Source organism: Colobus angolensis, unplaced genomic scaffold (assembly GCF_000951035.1).
Source record: "Colobus angolensis palliatus isolate OR3802 unplaced genomic scaffold, Cang.pa_1.0 Scaffold284, whole genome shotgun sequence".
Lineage (NCBI taxonomy): Eukaryota > Metazoa > Chordata > Mammalia > Primates > Cercopithecidae > Colobus > Colobus angolensis.
This window is the reverse complement of record NW_012116088.1, coordinates 3,643,118-3,668,439: the sequence shown is the minus strand read 5'-3', so window position 1 is coordinate 3,668,439 and position 25,322 is coordinate 3,643,118. Positions and strand designations below refer to the sequence as shown.

The window sequence follows — 25,322 nt, the reverse complement described above, 5'->3', positions numbered from 1 at the left end:
AAAAAAAATCAACATATAAGTACTGTAGTGTATATAAACACAATAAAGTACATATAGAAAACAATTCTTTTAGCCAGAACATGATGAAATTATTAGACAATGTATAAATGTCCATAAATACACAACTTTATATATATATATGTGTGTATATATGTGTGTGTCTATATATAGGTTGGTGCTATCTTGGTAAGCCACTGACTTCTTTTGCCAACATAATTCTAGTATGGAAATTCCAGTTTTCTATAAACTTCAAAAAGTATTCAAACCATCAAACTGCTCAGACTGGGTCATTAGATTCCTCCAATGGTCTTTGGGGACATATGACAACTGTTTCCATTTTACAGAAGAAAATATAGAAGCAAAGAGTAAAATGAAAGACTTTGGGTAATAAAATCCCTGTATAAAATCCCAGACTATTTCCAATCTGGTAAATAGTACACAATTACTGAACTGATGAGTCCTTTAGCTGAGAGAATCCTGCTATTACAATAGCATTTCTTGGGGTGTAGGTAGAACTTGAGGGAAAATAACCCCAAATTGGGCTTCATAATATTTACCATAAACTAATAACTATGTGCTGAGATTAGGTGGAATGAATTTAATAAAATCAAATCACTGATTTATTGCTAAAGGCCAGTGTACACATTTCACTTTTTAAGCTGTTAACTTTCTCATAGTCTAAGATACTATGTAATCAAGAAATGGGATGACATAAATTTGTCTGCAGTTAAGAATGGCACACCCATGTATGTGTGTCTGTGTAACACTGGGGACTGTGACCAGAAACAATCACTCATATAACAACCCAACTCAAAAGTTTTTTTACAGTCTGTTGTCATTTCCCTACTTTCCCAATGCCTCAGTAATCGCAAGCCTCACCTATATCATTCAGCCATGGCGCGCCTCCTATAAGTGCTCTGAATTTCAATTTCATCCTGATGTAATTCATGGGACTGTCTTTGCTTCTCTTTTTTTACTTCCACCTTTCCTCATTATTCTCTAGCAATGTGATTAAAAACTTTTACTCCACAGCAAAACCTCCTTCTCTATAAGCAAGTTGGCCTTTACTCTCTGTACCTTCCCTACATCCTTAAGCTCTTCCAGTCAGTTTCTGGTACCATCTTTTCCAGGGTAGCTCAGCTCCTTATTAGTGATGGGCCTGAGCTATGCCTTCGCTCCCTCAAAGCCCAGTGGGCACTACCTGCTTGCTACTTCCAAAGCTGAAGCACCATTCATTATGCAGTACTGCATTTTGGAGTGTGAGCTCAGGGCACAGTAAGTCTCAAGGTACCAAGCACTGAGGTGCCTCCTTAGGAGGCAGGGCACCTCCGGAGCAAGTCCACGCGGAGTTTTCAGGTGCACCTGTTTTGATTCGTTCTAGATCACATGTTTAATTTATTCTGTGACGTCATAAGAGGATACAGGTTAAAGGAAACTAAGAAAAGTCTGCCCTAGAATAAGTTCCATCAAAGTCTGACACAAAATATATTCTTTGTTACTATAGCTAACTGTGGATCTTAATTCATGGGGTTAAATTTGCCAATGTATCTTTAATTGGAATTCTGTAGAATTATTCACAAAGCTGTACCTATATGTGTGCTAAGTCCTTTCTAATTTCCATAAATGAATTTAACAATGAAACGTATTTATTTTTGATACTTCCCAAATATGAATATGTAATATAGACTTGTTTCATTACAGAATTATCTGAAAATAAATGGCCTTGAGAAATTTAAAACACTATTTGAAATGAGCCAAAGTAAGTTTTCTAAACTCTAATATAACAAAGCGAAACTACTGTAGAATTAATCTAACTGTATTTGATTTTTGGGCACATGGCAGCTGCAAGTATAGAGAAAATCTGCAATAATTTCATTCCTAAGGATACTGATGAAAGGGGAAAAACCTATCTCATTAAAGGTATATTTAAGGCAAAACAGATTGTTTTATTTTTTATGATTTCTTATTTTTTGAGACAAGACTCTTGCTTTGTCTCCCAGGCTGGAGTGCAGTGGCACGATCTCGGCTCACTGCAGCCTCTACTTCCCGGGTTCAAGCGATTCTTCTAACTCAGCCTCCGGAGTAGCTGGGATTACAGGCATGCGCCACCATGCCCGGCTAATTTTTGTATTTTTAGTAGACAGGGTTCCACCATGTTGCCCAGGCTGGTCTCCAGTTCCTGATCTTAGGTGATCCGCCCACTTTGGCCTCCCAAAGTACTGGGATTACAGGTGTGAGCCACTGTGCCCAGCCCCAAAATAAATTTTAGAAAAGCAGACTATTCATAAAAAAGGCAGACTATTCCAAAAAAAGAGATTAATAAAAATGGATAAATTTGGTAAATAAATGCAATTTTATAAGATGAAGTACGTGAAGGATGGCAAGCTTAAATATTAAAAAGTGACACCATAAAAATTAACTATATCTTTATTTGATAAGATAAAGATATAAAACTATATCTAACTATAAAGATGAGGCTGTTATGTGAAGATTTTTTTGAAAGTTTCATTCTTACACTTTCACAACTTTTACATTTAAATGTTTTACATAGACATAAAATCAAGATTTGACTTTTAAAATTTGAGTTAAAAAACACCCAAAGTTTAAGTGTCTCCAAAGAAGATATAAAAAGAAATAAAATTTCTATGAGAATAACAGAGTCTGATACTGATAATCTAACATATATTAGATAAATAATGCAATCAGCAACATATTTATACCATATCTCATCTTCAGAATAGTCAGGGTTTGGATTAGAACTGAACTCTTACATTGATTAAAAATTAAAATTTCTAAGAACGTTTTCTCCTCACCTTTATCAAGAAGCTTAAAAACACTGGTATTAATGCTTTTAAATATGTCTGATATTCAGATTTTTCCTTGCTATATTACCACTAACAGGGATATACTTTAACATATTTGCAGTCACATTTTAAATATAAAATGAGTGACTATTTCCAATAAACATCCATATTTATTGCAGCTTTGCAGGCTTCTAAGAGTGTTAAGTGAGCTATAAGCTTACTCTAGACAACCTAACTTCTGAAGGACCTTTCCAAATGCACAGTTCACATTACCAATGGGTAAAAATCTACCTAAAATTCTTCATCTCAAGAATGCAAACCAGAAAGACTGGGGTTCCACATTCAGCTGATGCTTATGTTAAAATGAAGTGAAGAAAAGACTAAGTTGTTAAAAATCTGGTTTTATTAACTAAACTACTTTTCACATGTCCTCAGGCAATTCCTCCAAAGAAAATATACAGTGAGCTACCACTGAAAGGGGTAAAGTTACTCTCAGATTTCTCCATGAAGTCTTCTATATTAAATCAGCATGAAGGACTAAAACTTACACTATGTATCTGGCAACTCAACTTCTGATGGAGAAAAAATTCATAGGAAAATTCATAAGAAAAAAACAGCCAATATGAGTATCCCTGCTGACTGGCTCTCATTAAGTAACTACTACTGAAGCATATGAAAGAGGCAACATATTCATATTAAGAGTATAAAGCACCTCTTGGTGACTCCTGATCTTTCCATTTTAATAGCTGAATGTTACATGTAATGTTAGCAAGATTGCCTAGAATTTTTTTTCTTAAGTTCTTTTTTTTTGAGACAGAGTCTCGCTCTGTCACCCAGGCTGGAGTGCGCTGGCGCAATCTCGGCTTACTGCAAGCTCTGCCTCCCAGGTTCAGGCCATTCTCCTGCCTCAGCCTCCCGAGCAGCTGGGACTCCAGGCACCCGCCACCACGCCCGGCTAATTTTTTTTTTTTGTATTTTTAGTAGAGATGGAGTTTCACCATGTTAGGCAGGATGGTCTCGATCTCCTGACCTCATGATCTGCCTGCCTTGGCCTTCCAAAGTGCTGGGATTACAGGCGTGAGCCACCGTGCCTGGCCCAGGTAAAGTTAATTTCTTATAAAACTCCTAAAGGGTACAATGCAGACCACCTTGCATTGTAACACGAGCTACTTTGCTTACAGCAAAAGGTAATTTTTTTTGGTGCTAAGTAGTAATCATTTTAAGCCAAAATAAAGTCCAAATTTCCTGTAAACTGATATGCAAACCTGATCATTATATCATTTTTTTTCCAGTGTTTTCTTGAAACTCAAATATCGAATCCCTAATCTAAGCTAAGAGGCTGGAATTCTGGGGAACCCATTTATAAAAATGAAAAGGGGTATTAATTACATCAACATGCCGGCCATAAGGTTAAAAACATTCACAATTTCCTCCTCATAATTTTGAGGCTTTTATACATAAGGACTGAAAACCCTTAAAACTTAAGATTTGCGTGTCTAGTTTAAGTCTCTATAAACAGTGCTTACCCAAAGGAGGCTACCAATATGAATTAATTTTAAAAAACCATGGTTTCTACAACAAATGAAATGCTTACAGCTGAATCAATGTACTCATGGTTAACTACTGAAGCAAAGTATTCTATAATTTAGTACCTTCCCTCCTTCCTCTTTCATTTCTAATTCACGACGCTTGGCAGTCTGCACTTGAAAGGTGAGGAACATTAATAAGCAGTAAGAACACGATCTGCCCCTCAGAGCTTTGAGAGTCAGGTCCAGCATGGCCTCATAGAATCATCTAGGCTTTATGTTCAAGTTTTCCATTTGTTCTTTTCGTTCCTTGCTTAGTTTTCAAATCTCCTGTAACTTGTTTAACATATTCATATGCCATTATTTTCCTTGTCTAATATACAGGTAAAATTTACATACAGTGAAATGCACAGATTTTTTTTTTTTTTTTTTTTTTGAGACGGAGTCTTGCTCAGTTTCCCAGGCTGGAGTGTAGTGGTGCGATCTCGGCTCACTGCAAGCTCTGCCTCCCGGGTTCACCCCATTCTCCTGCCTCAGTAGCTGGGACTACAGGCGCCCGCCACCATGCTCAGCTACTAATCTTTTGCATTTTTAGTAGAGGCGGGGTTTCACCATGTTAGCCAGGATGGTCTGAATCTCCTGACCTCGTGATCCGCCCGCCTCAGCCTCCCAAAGTGCTGGGATTACAGGCGTGAGCCACCGCGCCCGGCCTGCACAGATCTTAAGTATATAATGTGATGAGTTCTGATCAATGCATGACTTGTGACACCAAGCCCTTAATATAGAAAGAAGTTCCATCATCCAGAAAGCTCCTTTGAGTCCCCTTAGTCAATCCAAATGCCCAATAAGCAACCTCTCTGATTCCTATCATCATAAATGAATTCTTTCTGATCATAAGCTTCACATAAACAAAATACATTATGTATACTTTTGTGTCTGGCTTTTCTGCTCAACATAATGCTTCTGAGACATACATAGTCGACACTATTAAGAGTTCATTCTTTTACCTTTAATTGCTGAGTAGTATTCTATAGCATGGATATACAATTTATTTTCCTATTGATAGGTATTTGGCTTGTTTCCAGTTTTTGGCTAGTATGAACAAAGTTGCCATAATAATTCTTGCAAGAAGTCCTATTAAGAACAGCACTGAATTACAGGGCAAGTGAACATTTAACTGTGTAAGAAATGGCCAAAAACAGCAGTTGTAATACTTTACACTCACGCCATCGATGCATGAGTGCCAGTTAATCCATACCCTCACTAACTTGTGGTACTGTCAGGCTACAAGAGCAGCCACTCTGGAGGGTGTGCAGTGCTATCTCATTATGGCTTTACTTTGCCTTTCTCCAGTGACATTTTCCCTAATAATGCTGAGCAGCTTTTCATGACCTTATTGGACATTTATAGATTTTCTTTTGTGAAATGTCTATTCAAGCCGTTTCCCCATTTTAAAACTGGATGGTCCTTTCATTATTGATTGGTAGTTTGTTATATATTCAGAAAACAAATAAAAAAAATCTATCGTCAGATAAATGCATCTCAAATCTTTTCTCTTAGTACTGTGACTGATCTTTTCACTTTTTAAATTTTATGATCCTACATTTTAATTTTGAAGAAGTCCAGTTTCTCTCTTTTGTTTTATAGTTAGTACTTTTTGTGTGGTCTCTAAAAATGTTGGCCTAGACCAAGGTTGTGAATGTATTCTCCTATATTTTGTTCTAGAAGTTTTATAATTTTAGCATTTATGTTTAGGGTTATGAACCACAATGAATTAATTTTCTTGGGCAGGGGAGGGGCCAAAGTTCTTTTTTTTAACCTTTATCCAACTATTCCAGCATTACTTGTTGAGAAACTCTTCTCACTAAATTTTAATTTGTTTTCAAATTAAATATCAAAAGATATTTAAAAATATCTTTTTTATTGAAATGTTATTTTTGTAAGCATGTAATATTTTTATTAAAACTTCCCAGTTTTCATTTCAAATATGGTAAATAGCGAGAGACATAATCCATATAAATAAAAGTCCTTTAGGATCATCATACTTTTTTTTTTTTTGAGATGGAGTTTCACTCTAGTCACCTAGGCTGGAGTGCTCTGGTGCGATCTCGGCTCACTGCAACCTCTGCCTCCCAGGTTCAAGCAATTCTCCTGCCTCAGTCTCCCCTCTGTAGCTAGATTACAGCTACAGAGTAGAGTCCATAGCTAGGATTACAGCTACAGAGTGACAGTCACCTGCCACCACGCCCAGCTAATTTTGGTATTTTTAGTAGAGACGGGGTTTTACCATGTTGGCCAGGCTGGTCTTGAACTCCTGACCTCAGGTGATCCACCAGCCTCAGTCTCCCAACGTGCTGGGATTACAGGCGTGAGCCACTGCGCCCAGCTGATCATCATACTTTCTGAAGCATGTAAAAGGGTCCCAGAAGCAAAAACTCTGACAAGCACTGCTTTGGATGAGCCATGTGTGCTCTTATCTACAACCAGCCCACGCGCCTCCCCCGTGATACGCCTCACCTTCCTCAAGGACATCAAGCCAGGTTCCTTTAGGGATCCTCTCTATTGTACATCTGTCTGGATTCAAGTTAAAACACCACCGTTTTTTCATGACTTGTGCAAATGTCACCATGGCAGAAGAGATGAATAGTGTCTTCATATTCTTGTGAAAACACTTTTGACTCTGAGCACACTCCCTGGTAGAGCCTCTGGGACTGTTCTTGAGGGCTCCATGATCCACTACACTATTCTGCTCTGGCTTTCAAAAACTATGTAAGACACCGACTCCAGGCAAAAAATTTTGCCCCTTCACACGTTTTAGGATTAGAATGAAGGCAGTAAATAATAACTAAAAAAGCTAAGGACTTAGACACATTCTGAGATTCACAGTCATAATTCTCCTAGAAGCTATGTGGCTGTGGAGAAGTCAAATTATTTTCTCTGTGTTTCAGTTTTCACATCTATAAAATGGAATAATACCACCCACTTCAGAGAAATTTCTAGATTATTAAGAAGCTTCTCAAAGTATCGTATGGTGCTACACAAATGTTTCTAATTTTTTATCTCAAACATCTTGTGATTACAGTAACCAAAGATAAGAAAACCTAGTAAAGATCTTGATAGCATAAGAGAAGGTACAGTTTAAGTTGAAGAAACAGTGGCCCAGAGAAAATGTGCCATTAGGATTTCAGAATGAACTGCAAAATACCGCACAGAACTTCAAGTAGAAGCTAATCGTACATACCACTATTTGACATTTGAAAGAGATTGTTCTTTTCAAACTTCTTGAAAACACTTCCTTTAATTTCAACAAACTGAAACAGTAAACAGAAATATCATCTTTATGATTATAACAGTTTAAAAACTAGACTTGCTTCCTATAAAACTTCCGGGAGAACAACATATAGAACAAAGAACTTTATCCCACCTAGAGTATTGCAGCTGAAATGCCCGTATAACTTCAAAAATGTAAGATAAATCTCATACTTACATTATTAGACATCATGATAGTAAGCAAAGACTTGTTGTGTGAGTTAAAAGCTACATTGAGAGTTGTTGCTTGAACCATTATAAGAATTGCATGCAAAACTAATAGAAGGTCAAGGAAAAAACTTAAATTTGCTTTCATATTATTACTGATAATACTACAAAATTTTGAAAGTGAATAATAAAGAAGATGACTTTCTTTTCTAAATCGTCTTACGTAAGTATTGTATTATCTTCATAATTTCCCTATTAGCTATAGTTGATATAAATTTGACAGGATATCCACATGAAATGAACAAAAGTAGAAATGTACCTCTACACATTCATTTATTTAGACCATGAATCCTTTGGAACAGGGTTGTTTTGTTCTTTCCGTATCTCTGGCACTTGGCCCAGTGCTCAGGAAATAGGCCCTCAAAAAAGTTTGTTAAGTAAATGGAATAAATTATGGTAAATACTGAAAAAAGAGACTAAGAAATACACATTCTGAAGTAAGATAATTTGCAATGTAAAAAAGAAAGCACAAACTATAAGTCTGGAAGTGATTTTCTTCCCTGATTCTTCAGGAAATGTGGAAAGTAAGGCAGTAAGAAATATCTGATAATTAAGATTCTTCTTCATATGTCATTTTGAAGATATCCATAAACTGCAGAATTACATTTGTATTACATACAGAATAGTTAATTTATATCTAAGAGTGGTAACTGCTTTACTCCATTAAAACTGGAACAAGCTTCTACCCTCACAGGTATCTTCCCACTTGGTTCTTTAACTTTCCAAGTATTAACCCAATTTCTTTCAAGTGTCACTCTTACAGAGATAGAAAAAAAAAAAAGTGACACATTCTTGTGAATGAGTCCTGACTTCACATGGAACTTAAAAGCAGGAACGTGTGTTATAAATATGTGGGGGTACACACAAACATGTACACTGCTTATATAATAAAGCATTTACTCTCCAATAGAAAAGCTTTAAGCCAGGGATGAATACACAAACACACAAAACCACCAAAACTCCTCCCAACCAATTTCACATTTTGCTTTTAGATAAATTCTATGCATTTTAAGCCCAATGTTCTAAAAAATAATTCCTGGATTTAAGATAACTTCAAGAAAAATTCTGATATAAGTATGAAAAATTACATAGATGTAAATGTATGTATAAAAATATGCTGCCTTTTTATTATAAAATTCTTCCTTATAATCAGTTACACTGCAAATAGAACTGTTTTCCAGCAGCTCAAAGAATAATGCATACCTGAGGCTCCTTAAATTAATTACAATTATGACAACCAATTTCTCAACAGAACCCAGATATTTCACATTAATCTTCAGGATACATACATTATCTATATGTCTTTAAATCTATGAAATGGCTAACCAAATAAAATAAGGTAGACTATGCATTAACTGTTGGAAATTTCCAGTAAGTCTATAAGGATACAGACATAGAGAACAGCCATGAAAAAGTGAGGAATCACCCCAATGTGGGCTCTTTTTCTTTCTTTAGGTTCTGTTGCTGTCCAATAGAGAGCATCTAATATATCTTGTCCAAAAGACGAAAACAGACGATCAGCTACCTAAAAAAGAAAAATGACTTGTAAGATGTTTCTTAATATTCCATTTAAATATGTCATTAAAATTGAGATATAGCTCAAATCCTGGAGATCTACTAGGATTTAAAATCCTAGTAGAAGGCAAGCTAAAGAAGAGTGAAGATATTTGTTTAGTTATTCACTCACATTTCTTTATTCTTTAACAAATAGTAAGTGCTAAAATATGTATAGAATTTCAATCAGACTGTCTAATTAGCTATGTTTGTAACAAAGAAAGTCTTAAATAGTGGCAAAAATAAAAGGGGTGGGCACATCTGGCCAGGCGTGGTGGCTCACGCCTGTAATCCCAGCACTTTGGGAGGCCGAGGCAGGCAGATCATGAGGTCAGGAAATTGAGACCACCCTGGCTAACACAGTGAAAAGTCATCTCTACTAAAAATACAAAAAATTAGGTGGGCGTGGTGGCGGGCGCCTGTAGTCCCAGCTACTCGGGAGGCTGAGGCAGGAGAATGGCATGAACCCGGGAGGCGGAGCTTCAGTGAGCCGAGATTGCGCCACTGCACTCCAGCCTGGGCGACAAAGTGAGGCTCTGTCTCAACAACAACAACAACAAATTAAAAAAAAGGGGGGGGTGAGCACATCAAAATCATGGTTCCTCTGGTTTTACCACTTTAAATTCAAACTCAGGATTCAAATTTAGGACAAATATATCATTTGACCTACTCATATCTAATATTTGCAAACAATGGTAACTATTTTTTTAAGGTTTATTATACGGAATAAAATATGCAGATTTACTTCCTAACCATATTTTCCGGTATCAATCTCCTTGAATACAGTATAACAAGTAAAAAGTGATACATAAAACGGAGAAAAGGAGGGCGTGATAGTCAGGATTCAGTTTGAATGCCACATCCTAACAGAGGCCTTTTCCTGGACTATCCAATCTCTTGTGGCTCCTATGGTCTCTACTGCATTAGTCTGTTCTTTTTCATCATACAATATATCATTTCCTAATATCTCCTTGTTTATTGTCTGTCTCTCACCTGTAGAATATAAGCTCCATGAGAATAGGCTGGTTCACCTGTGAGTATTCAGGGTCTAAGATGCTTGGCATGCAGCAAGTGCCAACTAAAGACCTGCTGAATGAATAACAGCTACCATTTAGGGAGCTCCTACCATGGGCCTGATATTGTGCTAAACCCTTTCTATGTGGGGTCTATTTAATCCTCATAATCTCCCTAGTGTCTCCACTTTATAGATGAGAAACTGAGGATTAGAGATATTCAGCAACAGTAACTATGTCCAGGATAACCAGGTAATAAAGGAAGGACTAGGATTTGGTCAGAGGTGGTTTGCCTCTAGACCAGAGCATGGACTCTCATCCACTGTGTTTAAGCCACCTCATCAATTACGGTCTACAATATGAATATGTATATAAATCATTTTAATCAGCAATTCATGGATCCTTTTTCTTGGCCTATTTTCTGGTAACAATACTTCTACTACCTTGAGAGGACTTTGTAAGTCAGGGAACAGGGAGAAACCCTCGCACTTTCCAATCTCCTAAGATGGAAAGCCTACGAAGGAGAGACTACAAGGGCAGCGGTGATAAGAGCAAGGCAGAGAGCACAGGGGAATAGCGAATGAGGTCTAGGCTCTTTCTATGAGAAGGAAGGAAGAACAAGATGAGCTATTCTGTTTCAGGAACTTTGTTCCCATCCACCCCTAGGCAACCTACTTGGTGGGGCAAAGTGTACATGCAGCAAGCCTAGAATGAGGAAGCTGGAGTATGGTTTTAAAACATCTGGGTCTTGAATTTAGGAGGTACCAGAAGGCTAGAGCTCCATGGCTTCTTTGAAGAGATGGAGAGTCCTTGTCTACCACAGCAATGCAGCTTCAGAGGAAAAAGGCCAGCAGCCCCCACCCCATCTGTCCTCTCACTAGGAAAAATCTCTTCATGGCTAATTAAAAAGATAAATGGACCTTATTTGTATCACCCCAAAAATAAAATATAAAAATGCAATTTGAATTTCTTTCTTTCTTTTTTTTTTCCCGAGATAGAGTCTCGCTCTGTTACCCAGGCTGGGGTGCAGTGGGATGTCTTCGGCTCACTACACAACCTCCACCTCCAGGGTTCATGTGATCCTCCTGCCTCAGCCTCCTGAGTAGCTGGGATTACAGGCACGCACCACCAGGAACGGCTAATTTTTGTATTTTTAGTAGAGACGGGGTTTCACCATGTTGGTCAGTCTGGTCTTGGACTCCTAACCTCAGGTGATCTGCCCGCCTCAGCCTCTCCAAGTGCTGGAATTACAGGTGTGAGCCACTGTGCCAGCCTGCAATTTGAATTTCAAGGTTTATTATATAACTTAGGTAGCTTACTATTTTAAAAACTTATGAATATTTGGCTTATAAAGCAAAGCAGTTTTTTGCAAAGTGAATATATGTCAGCTCAACTTATTTTTTACATAAATGCAGATTTTCATATGCTGAATGCTTTAAAGTGAGACATATTGTACTAAAAACATTCAGTACTTACAAAAATTGGGAACTTATATTTATTTGCCCTATGTAAAGATTTGAATTTAAATGTGCAATTTAAAATGTGTATTTCTTATAACAAACATACACATAATCATAACATTTAACTCATAATTTAAAGTTCTAGCATGGGTTTCCAATGAAGTTGTGAAACTAATTTTCCTAGCACTTGACAATTTGGATACTCAAGGGGATACTGGTTCTAAAATGTCTGGGCAGCAAGACTCTTCCCAGCCTACGTGAGGACACACCACACCTGCGGGCTTGCCACCAGAGGTATGCCCCAGACCAGCAGCATGAGCCCCACCACTTAAGAAATGCAGATTCTCCAGACCCAGCCCAGATCTCCTAAATAAGAATCCATGTTTAACAAGAGCCCCCAAGTGATGATAGCACAGTAAAGGCCAGAAGCATCACAACTAGAGTCGGTAGAGCATTCTTGATTCTCAGGTACCTTCAGAATTGGAAGACTTGAAGCTGAGTGCCCTGGCCAGGCCTGTGCAGCGTAAGCGAGGTCCTTACCTCCAGCATGTTGTATATGATGTAGAGCTTGATGACGGACTGCCCCCTTATCAGGTGGTACATCATAGAGTAGTCAACATAGTGCATCATAAAATAGCAGATGACCAAAATGACACCCTTCAAAATGTCACACACCTGGGCAGGCTGAAGCAAACGTCTGTCCCTGAAACATACAAGAAGTAATAAAAATATAAGTTTTACTCTGTATGTTCTCACAAAAACAATAATCTTTACTTGATATACACTGGCATACAAAGGTAAAAATAAGAATTATGTTGATCTTTTAAAAACTTCAAACAAGGGAAGTTAAACTACATGACTACTCGACAGTGTAAAATTTTCTGTCCAAGTAGAGAATATAAAGATTTTAAGTGAGAATTACTATTAGATGTTGGCAATCTTAACAAATGAACACAGAGGGCAGGTATCTACTGATAGGGTGCTTTTGAGTAACAGATTTCCACCATTATGGCATAAACCTTTAACTAATCATAAATCTCTGCATGTAGCCTGCTGAATCAGCCCTTTTCACACAATGCTACATTCTATGCATACTGCTCTGCATCTTGTACTTAATGGCATAACGTTCCATATAAGTTCACCAGGAGTTCCTATTTTTATGGCAGCATAGTGTTCCACTGTGTGGATGAACTGTAATTTATTTAACGTACCACTGACAGATTTCTAGTCTTTTGCAATTATAAGCCATGATGCAATGTACATGCCATGTCTCATATATGAAAGTGTATCTGTGGGATAAATTGCTGAAATTGGAATTCCAAGGTTATATTCACTTGAAATTTTGACAGAAACAGCTGAACTGCCCGCTGTGCTGTACAGGGTACAGTTTATACCTTAACTAGCAATGTCAGGAGAAAGCCTGTAGCCCAGGGCACTGATACAGTGTTTGATTAACTTTTGGATCTTTGCCAGTCTCATTAGTGGAAAATTGTACACAGTGTAGTTTTAACGTTAATTTCTATCATTAGGAAACTAAACATCTTTCCATATATTTAACAGTTACTTATATTTCATGCGAACACTCCCTATCTTTTCTGTACTGGTTTATAGGACAGCTTTTGTATACAGATGTTAGTCCTATGTGACTTCAGTCGAAATTTTTTTTCATAATTAATATGAGCAGAATAATCACTCCTTACTTCTGAGGTTAGAGTATAAGGAGCTAAACCTAAATTGTGAAAGGAACCATCATAATAAGACAGAGCAAAAAATACATTAGAAAACAAGAAATTAAGATTTCTTCCACTGGATTTAAAATTCTTGCGACAAGAACGGGAAAGATACGTTCTCTTTGCCTGTCGTAGGTTGACTCCTCAGGACGGAAAATGCTGTCTCTTGTTTTGGCAGTTTTTATGCATAGTGCAATCAATAAAACAGCCCGAGTATTTTTTTTTTAGGAGCTACAGAATCTCTTCATTTCCACCAATTGTGACAATGTTCTAAGCAACAATACAGGGGTGGGCTCATTTTCTAACTGGCCACTGGCCGTCTGAGTCGCCAATGTATTTGATGTTCCTTGGCTACATATTCTCAAGACCTCTTTCCTAATGCTTTTCCTCCAAAGATCTTTGTAGAGTTTAACACGGAACTTGCAAATCTTCCAAACTGCTACTTGCAACATTGCTTTATGAGGTCACAATGATGCTCTACCAATCCTGTGAGCAGTTGTTATAGAAACTCATTCTTGTTTTCTACAATGTGCACTGTATGATGTTTTCAGTTAGATATGGATTTGGCTGATCTATTTACAGACAGAATGTAAGATACTGCAGAAGTTCTGAAAGCGGGCAAATTCTGTGAAGACTGTTCACCAAGGGCTAAAGGTGGCTGGACATACACTGGGCTGGACCAATGAGCCTAAACGAGAGAGAGGTCAGCATTTGTCTAAGATCACATCACTTAAGATGGGTATGAAAAGCCAAGTAAAATTATTCTGAGCAGTTGAAGTTAAGGCTTTGGGAAAAATTGCATCAAGGACAAAGTTGATCAATCTCTATCATTATTTCTCTTTCACTATGACTTTCTTTTATCCAATGCTGTTCCTCTTTCTCCCACAGAGAAAAAGAGAGACCTTTTTCTCCTCAGGGAACAAAGAATGCCCTTCATCTCCTAACTCCCAGCCAACCAGCCCAGAGCACAGATCTCTGCCAAGGACTATCTGAATATCAAGGTAATTTCCTGCCTCCATCCCTACAAGACTGAAAATGGAAGACCTATTATACCTGCCAAGAATTGGATCTTGATCCCTTAAACTTATTTCTCATCCAAACACTGAGAAGAGGACACATTTTGAACACTTGTGAGCTCCTGGCCTTGATGTGACTGTCTCCACTTGGGCGGCAGGGAACAAATGGTGAGCCACCAGCCCCCACTCAGAAGCGTGGCACAGCTCAGCATATATTGAAAGTCACACATCACCAACAGTCATGGGCTTTTGTGTTCAAAGACTGCAAATCATGTTTATAAATTAAATGATACGAACTAAAAGTTGGGTAGTATTATTTTGTATTAATTACAAAAATAATTTTGATAACTAATTAAAGTAGAAAACTATACTTAGAGCTTTTGGTATTAGATGGCATCTACTTAGTTGAGTGATCTCAGTCAAAGCAATTTTATTTAAGAGACAAAGGGCTTTTAAGTATATATCCAATTGTGTTTCTTTATATACATATTTGGAATCAAAGAACAATATGTTAGTATATCAACGAAGGAACAGTATATTTAATACAAGCCATAGTTAGAAATTAGATCTACCAAACATTGGAAATACATATCCCAAAATGATATAATACCACACTTTTTGAACCAAGCTGACAAATTAACAAAGAAAATTTGTAGAAACACCTAATGCTACAATTCAGTTACTATGTGGCAGGCACTATTCTAGACAATCCACATATATTCCTTTTAGTGTTCACAATAATCCTATTTATTTAATCATCTCAGTTTTACAAATGAGCCGAGGGACAGTCAAGAACATGCCTGTGGTTGCACAGTGACTAAGTTCCCACATGGTGCAGCAGGGATGGAAACTTGTCAATCTGGCTCCAGAAGGCGTGCTCTTCAGAACCATCTGCATTCTGGACTTTTTAAAACAGAACTTCTAAACTTGCAGGGATCAACAACTCAGAACCTATTACCTTTCCGTAAAATTTAACACTGCATACTTTATCACTGTACTGCAATCTCATCTGAATAAATTGCTGTACAAAAAAACAAACCTATTTATCACTTGGTCTTTATTTCTAAAAATGACTGCAAAAAAACCTGGACTATATGATATGTATATGATATACACATATTGAATTCACTGCTTTCTGTGCACCCCCTGCTCTGGTGAAAGTGTTCCATCCATTGCTAACATCATAATTGGTTGCTGCAGGGATGACTGTGGTTTTCAGAACTAAGGAATATTATTCAAATAAAGAATAAAAGAAGCAGAATCTTTAAAAACAAGGGTCTTGTTTTCTTTTTTTTTTTTTGTATTTTTAGTAGAGACGGGGTTTCACCATGTTGGCCAGGCTGGTCTTGAACTCCTGACCTCAGGTGATCCACCTGTCTCAGCCTCCCAAAATGCTGGGATTACAGGCTTGAGCCACTGCACCTGGAAAGGGTCTTGTTTTCATATAAATGTCCTTGTTAACAAAAAGGAAAGGCTGCCAAAATAAAAAATTGTTTCTAAGGTGGCATCTTAAAAGACAGCTGTATGTACCACAGCCTCTTTCTAAGAAAAGACCTAACCTCACAAATAAGTTTACCTGGTTAAAACAACTTGAGCCAATCAGCTTATTTGTTCCTTCTCTGCCAGGATATTTTTAGATGACTATCTGATAAGCACTTCAAACTCCCTAAGAAGCTTATCCAAGGCCCTGCCATTCAACCCTGAATTGGCTTTTGAAAAATACTTTCATGCTAAAGTTCTTATAAATGGCTAAGTGGTGGTTACTGGCAATTCACCTTGCAAATGATGAAAATCCCATACGAAAGCATAAACAAGTGAAATATATTGTTGGGCAAAGTGAAAAACCCGCTAATCTAATTTGCAGCTTTGGGTGTACGTCATCACACAAGTAGTATTACATCAGATATTTAATAGAACTTAAACATTTTTCAAAACAAGACATTTAAACAGAATTCTTATAAAAATTTCTAGTAAAACCAACCTTAGAGAAACCAAATTTGCTACATTCCTAAATTTTATTTTTTATCCTTACAAACATTTCCATTTCCATTGTGTTTTTAGCAACTGTACAATTTTACATTGTACAATTTACCAATTAGAGCATCTCCAGTTGTTTCGAAGGGCTCATAGATCTAGAGAAACCGAATTATACAGTAGAGAAAGACGATCAAGGGTAAGCTTTCTCCTTCTCCTCTTTAGTGGAAGATAATACGCTAACTGTGATTAAAGTAAAATCTGGTAGTGGACAGAAAGATCAAGAAGGAAGACATGGCACCAAAAATGAGCGAGAAAAATGGGAGAATCCCTGCATAGTTATTGCAAATCAGTGTTGAAACATGCCAGAATATTAGCATGAGTTATTTCATTACAAAATACATAGACTAGATCTCTCGCTCTCTCAGTATTTTCAGCCATTTGTGGTATAATTGAAAGAGTGAAGAAACACAAGCACTACTGAAATAAAAATGCAAAATACTTAATATGGTTTTATTTTTGAAAGTGAAGTCCTTTTATAATTTTAAAGTAAACTGGAATAAAGTAGTGAAATCAAGATGTTTTCCTCAATTAGAAAATTAAGTATCTTAAATCTTAAGTTTGACTGACATGTAACAGAAAAATAAATACTTAACATAAATGGAATGATTCAAACCATTTCTTAAACTTTAATTTCAAACTATACCAGAAAAAAAAACTGTTTTTATAAAGCTATGTTCACAATTTTAGTAATGCAAAATAAAAACTGCTTATATGGAAGGAATTAAGCTCAGCCAATTTCTGTGGCTTTGGGGATGAGGTATTTGCTAAGTCTAAGCTAATATGTGTAAAGATCACTTCTGAGTGGATTTTCATGTTAGGTGAAATCACAGTCAAATCCTTCACAAAGAAATGTGGACAAAGCTTTAAGACCAAGTAAAGATGCTATTTTGAAAAGGACAGGGATCCACATTTTCTTCAGTATGTTTCTATCCGCTAATGGCTATATCTGCCTATTCTGTTTACTTTTGTGTTTAATGAATGTCAATTTGGCCAAGAGTATAGAAGGAAAAATCAGGGTTTACTCACCACAAGGAGTCCCTGTGCCACCACATTCCATTCTATAAAGGAAGTGAAAGTGCTCCTCCCTTCGGTCTGATTTACGAGAGAGAAAGAAAGAGAGAAGGTTGTAATGTTGCTACGCTACTTAGAGCTCCATGGCGAGGAAACGGGACAATAAAACCTGGCGTTACGAAGACTTTTTAATAACAACAAATATATTGCTCTCAACAAATAAGCCACATAGATCAGCCCTGGTAAAAGGAAGTAAAAGGCATATTTGTTTCCCTAGAGAAAGTTACCAAGAGCTCTCCCTACTTGTGCTACAGTGGCTACAGTGGTGGCATCAATCACTTAGGCCAAAATCAAGGCTTAATTTTGTCTAAAAAGAGAAAAATCTAGTATAACATACAGGTGAAGTTAATCTTGGGTAGAACTATTTCTAAAGAGGTAAGGCATACGAAGGAAACTCAAAAGGTTAGGAAACTCTCAAGCAATTGAAATTCATAATTCTGGGAGACAAGAGCTCTCCCATGGGATAAATTCTCAAAAGAAAATGATACTATTGCCTCTTCAACCAAGAAAAATAAAAGCCTGTGAAGCCTCATGTGAGAGTTATGCCTAAAGCCGGGCCAGGGGTCAGAACATTTGCTCACACATATTTTAGCTGCTCTAATGGTAAAAAAACAAAAACCAAAAAACACTCCGGCATTTATTACTTAAGCCTGTTCAACTCACGTTATCACTTTCTAAAATGTTTCAGTAAAGTTTTCTCAACAATAACTCAGTTCTTAGTACCAGACTATATCAATTTTCTCTATAATCTTCTTTAACTTTTAACTCACGTGACTGAGAATTCTAAAGCACAAAACGAACTCACAAATTTTAGGAGACTAGAGGGCTGACAAAAATGCCAGGTAAATCAAATGTACATAATTAGCTATTTTTCATTTAATTCTACAAGTAAATTTGGAAAAAGGATGTTTGGTACCTCTAACATAAAGCAGTCTGCTTTTCTGAAAAACAAAAATTATATTATTCTTTCAAGGAATAGATACTTCATAGAATAAATCAAAACTTTGCTCTGTTTTATATGCCATGAATCATTAAAAAGATTATCCTAGTTCAAGAAGTTTCTCAAATGATTTCTAAAATGACAACTACTCTTATCTGGGAAAGAGGGAAGATATACATAAGTGAATATGCTTTTAAATAATTTAGATGCATTTGCTAATTTTTTTTAAGTCTACAACAAAACATTTGGGGGCAAAGATTTTTCAAGGTTGTTAATTCATCAGAAACAATTTCAGTGAAGTATTCTTCAGATCACCGAGGACAGACATAAACTTTTAGGGGGGGAGTGCATCCTTGGCAAACACCACATACAAATAGGACTCCAGATAATTACCCTGCCAACACCTCAAAATGAACAGTACTTAAATAACAGGGTCGAGGCCAGCAAAACACCCTGCTGGATGAGCCATCATGATGAAGGCTGGGTTTACTTAAGGCACTGTAGAACCACCCTTGTCCTCGGCCTTAGTGAAGGGACAGGGTCTTTATTTTACTTAAGTCAAAAACCATGACAAGTTTGCAGAAGATCTACAAATAGGTTCAAATATTAAGTTATGAAGCAGAGAACACGGGGGTATATGTGCTTTAAAAAGCTTCTCACAAATGCTGTATAAGATGTAAATCTGCAAACAGATGAGGTGAGAACACTGATCTCCAATATAAAAAGAAGGCATAATTTACATTACTGAAGTGATACTGAACCAAACAGTTCTAGAGACTGCAAAGAGTTAACTGTTTCCATGTCAGCATCATGATTAATTTGACAAATGGACTGTTTCCTCCCTTTTGTGAAAACAATTTCAAAGAACAAAGAGACTAGGAAGACAGTAAGTTTTTATGGAAAGAAGACTGAAATACAGGAGAGTGAAAAAAGAAACCACTACTTAAAAAACTGCAATCAACTTCTTTGCTGGTCTATTTCACTTCTTCTTATTTGTTTGAAACAAAGTCAGACTGAAGGAAAGAGCACTTTTTGCTTGCTGAAAAGGATGGAACATGACATCACTATAGGCAAGACAAATCGAATAATCTTTAATCGAAGTAGAAAACACTGGAATAAAAACTATCAGAAGGCAAAATCTGGCTATTTCTAAATAATCATTTGGTAAACCTAAAAAGTATTTTTATATTCCTAAAATATTTGAAAGGTCTTAGACTTAACATTAACAATAGCTTTGTTTAATGTAACTTTCACCTTACCAAATAGTTCAAGTTTTGTGACTTTAAAAATAACGCTCAAAGAGATATTTTCTAAATTACTCAAAGAAACAAAAACTGCAAACTATATTACTGTAAGCACAAATTACTCAATTTTAACAAACCATACTTAAGGCACTAAGACATTAGGTAGGATTTTCCTATTCTGTGTAACTTGGCTATCCTCAAAGCATCTAAAATTGTCTGAACTCCGTTTCCTTTAAAATTTAAATGAAAATGTAAGTTTCATTTAAACTCCTATCATTTAAAACTGTTGAAACTGTTACATAATTTTAACTGCATTTCACGTTTTTCATACATGTAAGTATTTATTACTGATAGCATGAAATTAATTTTTCAGTTACTCCAAAGCAGAAATAGCAAGAAGTGTTTGCAAGGGAAATCCTCAATGGAGTCTTAAATGTAGTGTGTAACTGGCTGCCCTCTAGTGTCATTTTAGCTTAACTTTGAAAGTAGAAAACATCTTATTTTCAAATACTACTCAAACAAATTTAGATTCAAAGTATTTCAAACTAACGTAAGAAAGCAATCATCTTATGTGCTACAAAAAAAAAAATCTTAAAATATCTAAAACAGGTTAGAGGTAGGGATAACCAACCACTAGTAAAGTGAATACTGGAAGAGGATTTAAGATTTCCCAGTTCCCTGCAACACCTTTTAATTTTCAGAACAAACACTTTAAGACTTTTTTTTTTTTTTTAAAGAGACAGAATCTTGCTGTGTTACCCAGGATGGAATGCAGTGGTGCAGTCACAGCTTACTGCAGCCTCGAATTCCTGGGCTCGAGGAATCCTCCCACCTCAGCCTCCCAAGTAGCTGGGACAACACGTATGTGCCATCACACCTGGCTAATTTTTTATTTTTTTGTAGAGACAGGGTCTCGTTATGTTGCCCAGGCTAGTCTTAACTCCCAGCCTCAAGCTTCCCTCCCACCTCGGCCTCCCAAAGTTCTGGGATGACAGGTGTGTACCACCGTGCTGGTCTAGAAGACTCTTCTAACACTATTTTATGTGCCTTGTTCTTCCATGTAACAGGGGCTATGCAGAAATGAACTTGAGTGCAGCACAGTTTTAGATGCCTGTACAATATAACAAGGTAGAACTTCAAACAACTGTCCCCAAAGAGAGACCCTTGGGATCATTGGCAAATCACCACTGTTACTTAGTATACCTCATATGTGTGCTAACCAATGCCCAAGGAAGGGAACACTCCAGAAGGAATATAGTCATTAGCTTATCTATCATTTTAATGTTTTATCACATTGTGCCAACAGCCACTGAGAACATGACATGTCTTTAAAAGCCATCCACATAAAGATGGCTAGAACATGAACTTGATGCACATTGTTGATCAAAGAATAACTAAAAAGTAATGTAGCTCATAATGTAGATGTGAAAAGTCCTACATAGTATTAGTTTATTTTCTTTCTTTACTTGAGACAGGGTCTCACTCCATCACCCAGGCTGGAGTGCAGTGGCATAATCATGGCACACTGCAGCCTTGACTTCTCAGGGTTAAGTGATTCTCCAACCTCTCAGCCTCTGTAGTGGGTGGGACCACAGACATGTGCCACCATGTCTGGTTAATTTCTTAATTTTTTTGTAGAGACAAGGTCTTACTATGTTGCCCAGGCTGGTCTTGAACTCCTGGCCTCTAGCGATCCCCCTACCTTGGTCTCCCAAAGTGCTGAGATTACAGGCATGAGCCACTACATCCAGCAGTATTAGTAATTTTGTATCATGTGTTTCACCTGACTTTATCTAAATTTCCACGTGTCTATTCGCTTTATGCAGTTCCAAATAAAGATGTATATTTAGTAATGTTTTATTAGATTGTATTTTGGTCTTCTGAAAATGAACTAAAATGCCATGATATTATGAACTTCCCAATAGTGATAAAAGAAAATAGTTTATTGTGGTTAGGTTTTGTTAGTATTAATGTACCACGCTACAAATGCCTTTAAAAAAGTTTGTTAATAATAAGGCCTTCTTAAAATTTCTCCTAAAAGAAAAAAGGATGTACTAGAAATAACTTAAATGACTAAATTTCTAAAACTACCTTCCCATTTTATTAACTTGTGACTAATAAAATATGTAACACTAATTCACTGTTATCCTGGAAGGCAAGTAAGTTACAGAATACAGCATGTAACAATAACAGGAGCTGAAGTTTTGTAATTGTTTTACTCCATGTAATCTTGCAAAACAAGAACTTTTAATCCTTTTATAATGTGGTCATCATAATAATTATTCCAATTTATAGCGGGAGGAATTTCTATCAAAACTGATTAAGTCTTATTTTTAAAAAGACCGTATGTGTTACTAAATATCAAGTATACGCTCATTTACTACTTTAAAAAAGAATCTTTCATGGTTTTAGTCTTTTTTAAAAAACCATATAATTGTGTATATCAACCACTAATTTTTAACTCAATTGCTATGGTTAAAATATTTTATTAATTATATATTTTATATACCATGGAACAGTCACCATAGTTCAATGAAGCCTCACAAATTATTGTCCATTTTAGCATTTTAGAACTTTCACAGAATGAAATGTATTTAGAAAAGTGATGCATGTCAGAAATGTAACTTTGACATTTATGATAAGAATTATATAAAAATGCTGTAAAGAGGGACTATATACAGAATGGAGACACACTGGCATAACTATACAAAGAAAGAAAACCGTAAAAGCCAAACTTGCTTTTAACCTCAAGACCAATAAAGCATTAAGCTTCATGTAAGCTTAACACCTTCACCTTACTATTCTTAGTTTTGGTAGAGAAGAAAAAGAAGAAAACTGATTATTTGTTCTGGTCTACTATGAGCCAGGTACTGTGCTGGGTATTTTTTTTACATCTTCCGATCTTTGTGGTAAAAGATGCTGAGCTCTCAATAGCTCCTTTTTGCTGATGGGGAAGCACACTTAGAGGAGTCAGGCAGTTGTGCACAGCTCACAAAACAGTCAATGTCGGGTCGGGCTATCTGATCCTCCCCATGGGACAACGGTCTTCCAGAGTTCTTCCACTCTCACAAATCAGTCTCATCTATAACCAGTAACTAAGGCTCCACGGACCATTACAACAATGATTCTCAAACGAAATGGAGGAACCCTTGTAGTAAGAGCTCCTGAGGAGATTCCTTTCCTGCTCCAGCCTAGAACTCTGTTCTTTCTACAGATGATGCCTACGAGGCCCAAGGACTTCAGGGAAATAAAGGCCCTGGTGACTTAGGAACGTGGTAAGTAGGTCTTTGACTTTCATTTCCAGGTCCTTTCTACACTGCTACAAAGCCTCCAGCATTAACATTATTTTACTGGCTAAAGCAAAGTTTCGGTTCAAAACAATTCTGGAAAAAAATAAGCATATAAAAAATATAGTATTATATAAACATATTATATAATATCCATTAAAAAGGTAAAAAAGGGCCAAAGTGTGGATGAAACTGTATGAATTATTCTTACTTTGCAACCACTACAAGTATTAAAAATAAAGAAATATTATACATTTACAATAGTTAATGATCTTAAACTTACCTTAAGCCATAGCAAGGCAAAGTGAGGAGCCTGAACAGTGCCAGGAAAACTCTTAAAGGAAGCAGGGTGAACACATACAAAAACGCATCCAGGCACAGAAAGATTCCAAAAACCATCAGCTGAATTTTAAGGAGAGAAGAAAAAAAAATATTTTAAAAATACTTGTAAATGAAAATTTCAAACAATCAGAATTTCTAAACATTATAAAAAATTAATTTCTTAAAACTTAGCCCTGGGAATAACAAATTAATAGTTCTACTCTTCAAAGAATGAGTCTGTGCTTCCTGCAGAGCCTTTGGTTTACGACACACAGAAGAAATTACTCAAAAACAAGTTGCCAAGTTGCCCTTGACCATAGTTAATGGCACATAATCTGGATGTCTTTCTGAGTACTTCCTCAAGCTCTAAAGATATTATGGAAAATCTTTATTCCTCATAATTTTGCTATTCCTATTTAATAGGGTGCTTCGTTGATGGGAAAGACTGGAATATATATTGAGTTACATTGTTTATGTTAAAAACATGCAAACTGATCACTAAGTTTAACACAATTTCATGTGCACTGAAACTTGCTGCACTCTGAAGGCCTTATTCTTAATTCCAGGACCAACCTCTTAGCGTTTATATTTCTCCTTCTTTCTTGAGTACTTGTCATACCCTTTCTTTTTGTGGTAACATTAGACACTCTTACTTGTTAAGTTTAGGACTATACTACACAGAGAGAGGGTGAAGTCTTTTGAGGACTTGGCCAAGTAGCCACCCCTAGGCTAACAAACTCAGCTACCCATTTTAAGAGTGGTGACTTTCTGTATGCCTGGCACACAATTATGGTATGATACATATGCCTGAGCCACAGCACTCCATGTATCTTTAGTCAATAAATTGCCCTACCTCCACAGATTGAAATTCACAGTTACAGACTGAACTGTGTCCCCTATCAAGTTCCCAAGTTGGTACCTTAGAATGTAACCGTGCTTGGACATGGGGTCTTTAAAGAGGTAATTTAAGTTTAGGTCTTTAGGGTGGGCCCTAATCCAATATGACTGGATTCCTTATAAAAGAGGAAATTTGGACACAGGCACAGACAGAGGAGAGATATCAAGACCGAGGGGGAAGGCAGCCATCTGCAAGCCAAGAAGAGGCCTCAGAAGAAATTACCCCACTGACACTCGATTGCAGACTTCCAGCTTCCAGAACTGCAAGATAATAAACGTCTGTTGTTTAAACCACCTAGTCTATGGTACTTTGTTATGGCAGCCCTAGCAAATGAATTCACATGTCTTTAAATCGAAGAATATATTTTTTTAATTTTGGATAAAAATGTCTCAAAAATATGCTACACATATTTTTGCCAGATTTCTTAATCTGAATATATAGGCCCTTTTTTTGTTTTCCACAATTTAGACTCATTATGAACAGCAATGAAAATATGATGTTAAACCCCTAAGTCACGTGCTGATAGATTAACATAGAGTCCCAGTGTTGCATGTTTTCTTGTCTTACACACAAAGCAGTGCAGTAGGAAGTTGAGCAAGGTCCATGTACATAGAATTTGTGGTCCTTTTCTATTACTCTCCTGTCACTGAGAAGCCTTTTCCTCCTTGGGAGTGGACTGCTGGTTCAGTACTGAGGGCAGAAGACCCAATGTCCCCAGAAGGAGAGTTTGTGATCCACTAAAAAGTTGCAACTCAGTCTGAAAATCAGGTCCCGGAGAGGCAGCCAGGTTGAAATTTAGTTCCCTCCTAGGCAGCTTCCAAGGCACTGAAGACAGTTCAGCTCAAACTGACTACAGAAAGATTTGCAGTAGAGTATACGAGTGG

At 36.8% G+C, this 25,322-nt stretch overlaps 1 protein-coding gene across 1 annotated transcript in view; it reads right to left on the bottom strand.

Moving 5' to 3' along the window:
- Window positions 1-25,322, bottom strand: part of TAPT1 (transmembrane anterior posterior transformation 1) — a 53,235-nt gene that overhangs the window by 17,788 nt on the left and 10,125 nt on the right. Inside the window, exons 2-6 of the mRNA XM_011948826.1 lie at window positions 23,503-23,621; window positions 12,435-12,597; window positions 9,257-9,392; window positions 7,818-7,915; window positions 7,572-7,641 (exon numbers count right to left, since the gene is read on the bottom strand). Of these exons, the coding sequence (XP_011804216.1) occupies window positions 7,572-7,641; window positions 7,818-7,915; window positions 9,257-9,392; window positions 12,435-12,597; window positions 23,503-23,618 (583 nt within the window). The 5' untranslated portion in view covers window positions 23,619-23,621. The remainder of the gene's footprint in view (window positions 1-7,571; window positions 7,642-7,817; window positions 7,916-9,256; window positions 9,393-12,434; window positions 12,598-23,502; window positions 23,622-25,322) is intronic.